The 9,696-nt window shown below is 36.3% G+C and overlaps 1 protein-coding gene and 1 long non-coding RNA gene across 4 annotated transcripts in view; one reads left to right on the top strand and one right to left on the bottom strand.

Annotated features, from left to right (window-relative positions):
* si:ch211-185a18.2 overlaps window positions 1-9,696 on the bottom strand; it is a 297,371-nt gene that overhangs the window by 153,498 nt on the left and 134,177 nt on the right. For all 3 annotated transcript variants that reach the window (NM_001441598.1, NM_001441597.1, NM_001258228.2), the window contains 2 exons: window positions 8,396-8,468; window positions 1,783-1,980 (listed from right to left, as the gene is read on the bottom strand). In NM_001441598.1, the coding sequence (NP_001428527.1) occupies window positions 1,783-1,980; window positions 8,396-8,468 (271 nt within the window). The remainder of the gene's footprint in view (window positions 1-1,782; window positions 1,981-8,395; window positions 8,469-9,696) is intronic.
* LOC147833024 (uncharacterized) lies at window positions 3,534-8,514 on the top strand. Its single transcript, XR_015513063.1, has 3 exons — window positions 3,534-5,200; window positions 6,044-6,514; window positions 7,008-8,514. It is a non-coding gene; the product is annotated as an uncharacterized LOC147833024 (long non-coding RNA).

Below are 9,696 nucleotides of genomic sequence, written 5' to 3' on the forward strand. Positions count from 1 at the left end.
ATATGATAACGTGTGCGGGTGTTGTAGTGCTGTCCTATTTCTTAGCAGTACATTTTTAATCTCTTCCCCTTCACATATTGTTTCAAGGGGAAAGGGAAGGGGTACAAAATTAGAACTGGAATTGGGTCTTAGCGTCCTTTTTCCGATTGGCTATATAAAAAACAACTGTTGTCCAATGACTTGCCTAATTAGCCTAGTTAAGTCTTTAAATGTCACTTTAAGCTGAATACTAGTATCTTGAAAAATATCTAGTAAAATATTACTTACTGTCATCATGGCAAAGACAAAAGAAATGAATCATTAAACATCAGCTATTGAACTATGTTTAGAATTGTGTTAAATAAATGTTCTCTCTGTTGAAAAGCAGTTGGGAAATGTTTTTAAAACATTTCAAATGCAACAGGAGGGTTAAAACTTTTGCCCTATTCGGGCAAACATTTTACCCTTGTCTGTTGTAAAACTGAAAGACATTCAAGTAATTCTGAATTAGATATTTAAATAATTATTTTACATCTAAGACGTGAATTTAATGATCTAATTTATTTCTGGTGAGAAGCTAGGAGGATCAGTGGTTAGCATTTCTGTATGAAGTTTGCATGTTTTCACCGTGTTGGCAAGGGTTTCCTCCGGGTGCTCTGGTTTCCCATACAGTCCAAAGACATGCAATATACAGTAGGTAAATTGGATAAACTAAATTGGCCGAAGTGTATGTGTGTAAACTTGAGAGTGTATGGTAGAGTTGGGCGATGTCAACTAATTTGGCATTGTACAATGTCTAATGTGAAACACCGCAATGAACAATGCCATCGTCATAGGCATCGATAAATAAATTATTTATGTATAATTCATCCATTCATAACAAATTCCTTATTTGTAGCTTTCGTTTTAACTACCTGACCCGCATGGTCTTTGTTTTACGCATGACCAAATCATAAATAAATAAGTTATACACAAATTACCACCTGTCAATCACTTTTTCCTCGGGACTCTGGCATAAATAGGTAGAGCGATCTGTGTCAGTATAATGGCGTCGACAAACTCGGTTGGTAAAAAAGGTGCACAACCAACAGTATCTGAGGTTTTGATAAAATTTCTAAGTACACCTTGAAATCCTGCTTTCAAAATTTTTATTTTAGAAACGATGAAAGCGAAAGACTAAAGCAGTGTACTGACGCTGTGACATGTTACCTGATTGAGTCAACAGACAGAAGAGCCGTTAGATAGAGACAAGATGAACTAAATATCACATTTAACAACTATAGTGAGACGCGATCCAGCGGTACATGATTGATAAACTGTCCGACGTGCACTGCTTTCTGGGGTTTTGTGCTCAAAGCACCCACTGACTACCTGGAAATGGAGTTATTCTCTAACATTTTTGATCCCTAAAAGTAATAGGTGTCCCTCAAATTAACTTGTGCAGCATTTTGCCAAGTCATAAGAAGTTAAATTATTAAAAACAAACTTGTGACCTGTCTTAGTTTCTATTAAATAGATTCAACAACACATTATTTTGCACTTCCAAAAACCAAAAACATACTCTGTACGTACTGTACACCCTCTTTAGGTTTTTCCAGATTTCTGCAAGTGTATATATATATATATATATATATATATATATATATATATATATATATATATATCTTCTTTTGTCTTACACAGAAAAAGGCCTATTTCGTCAGTGTGAGCAGCTTATTAAGCTTTAATATTTCATTATCAGAGGAGTTTAGCTGCTGTCTGTTGTGTGAACACATCAAATAATACTCATATAATCCTGCTCACCGCCTCCTGCTTCACCGCAGGTTTGTTTCTGACAGCCGGAGCGGGTTGTCTGGTGTGTGCCCGTGTGTTTCCTGCTTGAGCTCTGACTGAGGTTTTCTTTGCGGCCGCAGAGGCTTCAGCTCTTGTTCTCTGACCAGCTTCACGTCTGCTCACCGCAGCATCCACAATCCTCTCTGAGCTCTCCCTCGCCAGATCATCCTGAGAGAGAAAGACAAGACAAAGACAAGGAGAAGGGTTGTCAATGCCTTCAATGCACTGTACGCTGTATAAACTTACTTGCATTTGACAAAAGCTGATGTTTGACTTGAATAGTTGCTTATGCTTATGTAGAGAACATGGATTCCTATGAAGTCATTGCTGTAGCTTATACAGTTAAAGTCATAATTATTAGCCCCCTGTATTTTTTCCCAAAAATTCTGTTTAACAGAGAGAATATTTTTTTCTAAACACATTTATAAACATAATAGATTTAATAGCTCATTTCTTTTGTCTTTGCCATGATGACAGTACATAATATTTTACTAGATATTTTTCAAGATACTAGTATTCAGCATAAAAAATATATATACTAGTATTCTAGTATAAAGTGACGTTTTAAGGCTTAACTAGGTTAATTAAGTTAACTAAGGTCATTGGATATTTTGTCATTAGTTTGTTCTGTAGTCAAAAAAAATTCCCCAGCAGTAAAAAAATAAATAAATCAACACCAGTCCTAACAACACACGACACGGCACAGCAACATGCAAACTTTTCCGTGTTAAAAGGAGTTTTTGTCTTAACCATCTGCGACGGCAACATGCAAAATGTCTATTTTAGAAGCAGTTTCTATTTCCTTCCTGTCGCAACAGAACAACAGCATAAACTACTGTGACAATGATCACCTCAGATACTGATTATGTGCTTTATTTAGTGTTAAATGCTAGTAATGTGGGTTTGAACACCATTTTACCTGACATTATTGCCATACTACTGTTTCTGGAATCTTGTTGCATCGTGTGTTGTTAGAACACAGTGTTATAATATTAAGCAAAAAAATTGGTGTAAAAAAAATAATAAATTGCTTTAATTCCAGCCAAACTAATTTATTATTTATTAATAATATATTATAGAAAATACTTTTAAAAGGTCAATTTAACCCTTAAGCAGGTCGCACACCAGAAGCGCCGCACGGCATTTTAGAATTCTAAACATAGGTTTCTACCAGGATACACACACCGGCGCTGAAAGTCGGTGGCTGTCGGCGGCGCCCGGCCACGGCTCAGGACGCAGTTCATTTTTCAGCCGCGCCACAGAGCGCCATCTGATTAGTTTCATGCTAAATATCATTCGAATGTGCGCGTCTGGTGTGCGATACTTTAAACTGTCTTGTGCGTGCCGTGTCGCGGCGCCGAGCGGCGCTTCTGGTGTGCGACCTGCTTTAGACTCCCCCTCTACCAAACTGTTGTCCATGTTGTTACTGTTTTAAATGACTGTTGAAGTCATTTAAAGAATGACTGTTTCAAATAATGATTTACACACAAATCATTGTTGGTTTACAAAAAAAAAAAACAATCCTGTTGCACTACAACACTTGATTTCCGTTTTGCTTTCAGTTCAGAGTTCATCATCACACCAGTGTGACCTATTTTTATCAGAATTTGAACCTTTTTCTGAATTTACATGCTGCATTGTGTATAATTATCTTTATCTTGGAAAACTGAGTTTATATCTCTAAACTTTTTCTTCTCAGATATTTAATTTCCTTTTTTTTTCAGAATTATATCAAATTATGTTTTGTTTTTGTTTTGTTTTGTTTTAAAGTACAACTGGAACTTTTTATTCTCAAAACTGGCTCTTGTGTTTTTTTTTTTAAACATCTAATCTTTAAAATCATTTATAATTATAAGTTTATATTGTTCAAAATTAACATTTTTTAAGTTCAACTGGAACTTTTTAATCTCATCTTGTTCTCATCTCAAAAAAAAAAAAACTTTTATAGGTCTTAGGGATTCTCCGATCTATTGGCCAGAGATCGGTATCGGCCGATAATCACATTAATCATGACTCGATCTGTACTTGTTGATCTGGCCGATCTCAATTTGTTTGAGTTCACAAGCATTTTTTGTTGTGCTGATTGAAAGTCTCTTCACATTCCAATAGTACTGATTAAAGAAAACTATGTTTATTTATATTTTGTATTAATTATGTATTTTTATATTTTGGGTAAGGTATAAAACTAAAAAATGTTCATCCAATTAAATATTGTCGGGCCGACAATTTCCATAATTCAGATAAGTAGCCTTCATAGGTAGCATTCATGTGCACATGAGACACAATCGCGGTAAAAACAAATGCTGAATCAAAACCTGTTAAAATCTTGAATCAATATTGGAGTTACTTTTGCATGCTGGAGGAAGGATGACACCATGGCTGAAGTATTTCTCGTAGACATGTTTTATGTTTATGTCATGTTATGTTTTAAAACTATTTTAGTCACGAAAAGCAGATGTAGATTGTGTTGTTTAATGAATGGGTTACATGCACAGAAGTGTTGTTCAGTCACTGAAATCTTACATTGAAAGCTTAATGTGACTATTTTCAGTTTCAAGGTCCTTTTACAGCATCCAAAATGTAGATTTTTATCAGTAAATAGCACTATTCCGCCTAGCCTGCCTTACTGAGCTGAAGTTGGTTTTATATTCACACTGATTCATTTTTGAACAGCCTGTGACGCGCTCAATATATTTTTTACCTTTACTCTGAATATTCGGTCTAAAAGAGCATGCAATGGCTTAGTGATATGTGTAACTCCTGCACGCTGCTGCTGGTCAAACACTAAGCATACAGTAGAGCTGCAGGATTCTGGCTAAACTGAGAATCGCGATTTTTTTGTTTAAAATAAAGATCACGATTTTCTCACGATTCTGAAGATGTACAATAAAGGTATGGTAAAAACAAACATATGGCAAAACATCGATATTAATATTATGTGTAGGTTTACTGGTTTCTATAAATAATTCTATTCTACTTATAATAATTCTGATGTTGAATTATTATGTTTGAGATATATGCTTGTAATCTGTCATATTAGACGATTTTATTTACTGGTAAAATCAGACATTTGCCATTATCAGATTATATTCAACAATATATAGGCTAGAGTAGTTATACTGACATTGTAAACATTTATTTTCATGCACAACTGTGTGTTCGCTATGAAAGAAAAAACATATCACATGCTTGTCAAAATCATAACTCTAAAATGCGATATGATCATTTAAATGAAGTGCACACTTCCGGTGTCATTCTGACTGCTAAGTGCTTGTTCATACTTCGCGCGCGGCTCCCAAACGATCACTCTGTGCCACAAACTGAATATTATTTACAACTGTATTACCTGTTACTCGCAACATATGCAGATTCTGTTCACTAATGCCTAGTTCAGACTGCGTGATTTTAGCCCCGATTTTGGCTCGCCGACAGGTTTTGAGAAATCGCCGACAAATGCCTGAAATCACAGGCAAATCGCTGCTCGTGCATGTGAGTGACAATCACAAAGTATGAACTATCAAAGACGCGATCTGAGAGAATCGCCGATGAGTCGCCGATGCCTGCGAGATATTTGGCATGCTAAATATCTGGAGCTGTCGGCGATTCAAATCATACCGTGTGAATTGAGTTTTGACTGAAAATAACATTGGCGATCGCCCACAGCCAATGAGAGAGCAGCATTCACTTGCGTGTGCATGTGTGTATACCTGCTGCAGGCTAGCAGGAGGCTGGGGGAGAAGTTAAAAGCGATCTTTTTCGGTTTATTTGGACCCACGAAATGGAGGAAAACTAGTGCAGGTTTGACAGGACTCAGGAGCAACCGTGTCTGTTTGACTTTATTAGTTTATTATAATTATTATAATTTTAATTAATATATTTATTATAATTATAAATTAGTTTATTATCAACGTTAAGGAGAAATGGCTAATTCCCTTTAAACCTAGGTGAGCAAATATGGACATTTTCTACCCCATTAAAGGCTTCTTTCTCATTATGTAGTTAATAACAAAAGACATACTACGTGTTTTTGGCTGTGAGACGTAGTTTGGACGAACTTGTCGGCGATTCTTCCTATAGTAAAGTCATGCAATGTGAAAGTCCTTGTCACAGATCAATCTTGCAGTGTAAACAAAGTAGCGACGAAACGCTAGCCCAGATAGTCAAGCAGTGTGAAAACATCTGTGACACGATTACTTTGAAAATCATGCAGTCTGAACTTGGCATAAAGTAGACGCGCGCGTCTATCATTAAGTAGAGCACGCGCGTGCCCTCTCTGTGATAACAGCTGACGGTCAACCAGCTCACGTCACGTGTGATTTCCCGGCCGCAAAAACATCATTATATGAAGACAAAAATGGCATTTTTAGGTAAATTATACCTTAAAAACACCGTATGTGACTCATTCAACATCATTTGGAGGTGTTCATGTGACTGAGTGACGTGTGTGAAACAATGAAAAGACTCGTGCAGTCGCCTTTTTTTCCCCTCCTGAACTTGAAAATATGATTGACAGAATCGTAGAAATGCTGGATTAAGATCGTCTAGTGGGGCGAATCGAGATCGCAATCTTTTTACGATTAATTGTGCAGCTCTAGCATACAGTAGTCGCTTTAGGACAATGCGCATGAGAGAGTGAAACCATTATGACAATTTTTGCTTGCTACACAACTGTAAACGTGCTAGATATAACACAGGAATTGCAGTATTAGTTTTATTTGTCATTTATAAGAGATTTTTAAAGCATGAATAGTCCTCACTTTAGATAAGGTCACAAAACTGCATGAAGTTGAGTTAATAAAGCATTTATTAACATACTAATTAACTATTAGTATATATATATGCCTGAATAATAGGAATTATAAATGTTGATTTCAATAGTTTATTAATCATTTACTAACTTATTCTGAATGATCCTAAAAACCCTCAACTACTCTTAAATACAACTGGTTTGTAAATAATTCGATACTTAATTTAGTAATGAAAAATTAATCATTAACTAAGTATGAAAATACAATCATTAAACACATTATATAGGTGCTTAAAAGTCAAGAATATATATAAGCATATATAGCATATATAGCATATATAGCTGCAGTTATAAACTGCTTAGTAACATTTATTAATGTAGAGTTAATGCTTAACAAATAATGAGGTCACTATTTGCTAATGCTTAATAAATGATTTATAGTGTGTAGTTATTATAAAGTGTTATCAAGATGTTTAACTGGCAGATGACATGAACTAGTGGGTTGTCTGCTGTCATCTTTAAGGCGCACGCGTTTGTATTTCAGGAGGTGTGGCTTTGGACGGCAGTAGGAGGACTGTATTTTAAAGATATAATGCTAACCCAGCAGTTTTCAACCTTTTAGGACACAACTTTTCTTTCCATTCGGCGTGCTGTATTAAATTCCATAACACTCTTTCACCAGTCCTTACTCCTTATCTGCGTCTAATACCCCAGTTTGTCACGGGGGCATGAATGAAATGTCCATGAGTGAACGTGAAACTGTCGAACTGCAGTTAAAGTCACCCAAAACTACAGGAAACTCTTACATGAAAGCACTTCACGTAAACACCCTAATTATATTATTGTCTATTAAGGAAAATGACTAGATTACTGATGTCCATGTAAGCGTAGTCAGTAGTGTCTTCAAAGTCAGTGAAAGATCCAGAAGGGCATCCTGCTGATTTGATTCAGAAGGCCACTTTTTTTGTCAGACGGTTCATGGGTTTGACTTTTATTCACCATCACTCATTTTAAGAAGCACCGGGTCCATTTTTATTTGTATATGTTTTCAAACGCATTAACTTTACAGGTGCCTGATTGTTGGATGTAATCAGATTCACTCTAGTTAACACATAAAACTCGTCATCATAATTGACTCGAGTGCATGCCTCAATGTCTCACGCCCCCTAGTGGTGCTGGCGCCCCACAGTTTGAAAGCCCTTGTGATAACCCATTTTGGCAGATCACCTACTGTACCTTTAAGTATCATTCCTTAAGTGAAAATGAGCTTAATGCATTATTAGCTTGAAGCATCAGAATCGGTACTTGGTATCGGCTGATCACCATGATGAGGAATCGGTACTCTGTATCTGCTGTAAAAATCATGATCTGAGCATCCCTAATAAATGTATAGAATTCAAAATGCTGTATTGTTTTGCTTTAGTTTTTCTTGTATTTTAACTGCAACTGCAACTTTTTAATCTCACTATTATTACTCTTCTTGTTCTCATCTCAAAAATCTGACTATTTTCCCAGAGCTGCAAATTGTGTGATAAAAAGTTGCAAAAGTGTTTTATTATTATTATTCCGAGGCCAAAAACAATAATAGCTTCCATATTTACGAGATTTTGCAACTGTTTTATTGTCCGCCAGGTAAATAAGCATAAGCCTGACCACTTGGACAGCATAATAGCAGACCTTTGCTCAATTCCAAGCACAAAAAAGCACTAATGTTTATTCAAATAATTCCCTTTTAAGACAGCATTTCAGAGAACAGAGAACCGTGACAGATTGCGCAGGAACAACAGATTGTATGTGAAGGCAGAAAAAGAGGCTAAACCCTTGAGTTGAGCTCACCTGAATCTCCTTGCTGAGTGTATTGATCCAGGCATCAACTGTCTTCTTTATCCTCAGCTCTTCACGGACATCTCTACGGGACAAGACACATGACAGACCATCAGCACTTTCAAAGACACAACAGAAAGAAAAAGAAAAAAACTATTCATCTACAAACTCCAAGCTATTTTTCTTGATGGTAGACCTTGTTGTGTTGCTTCAGGCATGGCTAGTCATTATAATGGTTTATATGGTGGAGGTTCAGGGTCAATTTCAGCAGCTTTTTAGAGACAAATTTACCTTGAGCTGCGCATTATATTTAGCGTTTGCAAAGAAGAGCATAAACAAAAATCTCCTCATGAGTTAAATTGCTGAAAAGCCGAGCTATAATATGTTGAATGGATTGATGGTGTGTTGTGAATGAAATGAAAATTCAATTCATCTTTATTTCTATAGCGCTTTTGCAAATTAGATTGTCAAAGCAGCTTAACATAGTAGTTCTAGTAAAATGAAAACTGTGTCAGTCCAGTTTTCAGAGTTCCGTTTAGTTTAGTTCAGTGTGGTTTAATTTTTGCTGCTGAAAATCCAAACGCTGTAAGCCAGTGGCAGGGAACAAACTTCACCAATTGACAAAAGTGAGGGGAAAAAAATCCTTGAGAGAAACCAGGCTCAGTTGGGCACAACCATTTCTCCTCTGGCCAAATGTCTTGTGCAGAGCTACAGTCTAGGTTCCAAAGGGCTGGTAAGCACTGGATGTCCATTGTGGAGAATCTGCAGGTATGAGTAGGTCACTGGTGGGTGTACAGGCTGGCCCACGGGATCAAAGCAGAGATCTGCCACTGAGTGCCATCTGTCACTGAGATCTTTCATGAATCAGTCTCATGTTCTCCACAGCATCAGCTCAGAATACGGCCTGGTCCAGGATTATGGAGACCTCTAGAAGTCCACTATGGTTGGTATCATCTCTCCGTAGGACTTGGATCACATCAATGAGGCTGCAGATCTGCACTGCAGATCTACGCTAGTGTTCAATTATTATTATTCTTAATTTTTATTTGCTTTATTGTTCAGAAATTATCCATTAAAATGATCAAAAGCGACAGTTAATGACATTTATAATAAAGATTGCATTTCATTCTTTATTTTAGGCCTTTCTATTCATCAAATAAGTGCAAAAAATGGAATCAAATTATTAACATGGTGCTCAAGTGATGTTTGTCATAATCAGTGTTTAACAATAGAGGGGATTAATGTTAAACATTGATTATAACAAACATTACTTGAGCACCATGTTAATCAGCATATTGATTGATAATTTGATT

This window comes from Danio rerio, chromosome 17, assembly GCF_052040795.2.
Source record: "Danio rerio strain M-AB ecotype USA chromosome 17, GRCz13ab, whole genome shotgun sequence".
Classification (NCBI taxonomy): Eukaryota; Metazoa; Chordata; class Actinopteri; order Cypriniformes; family Danionidae; genus Danio; species Danio rerio.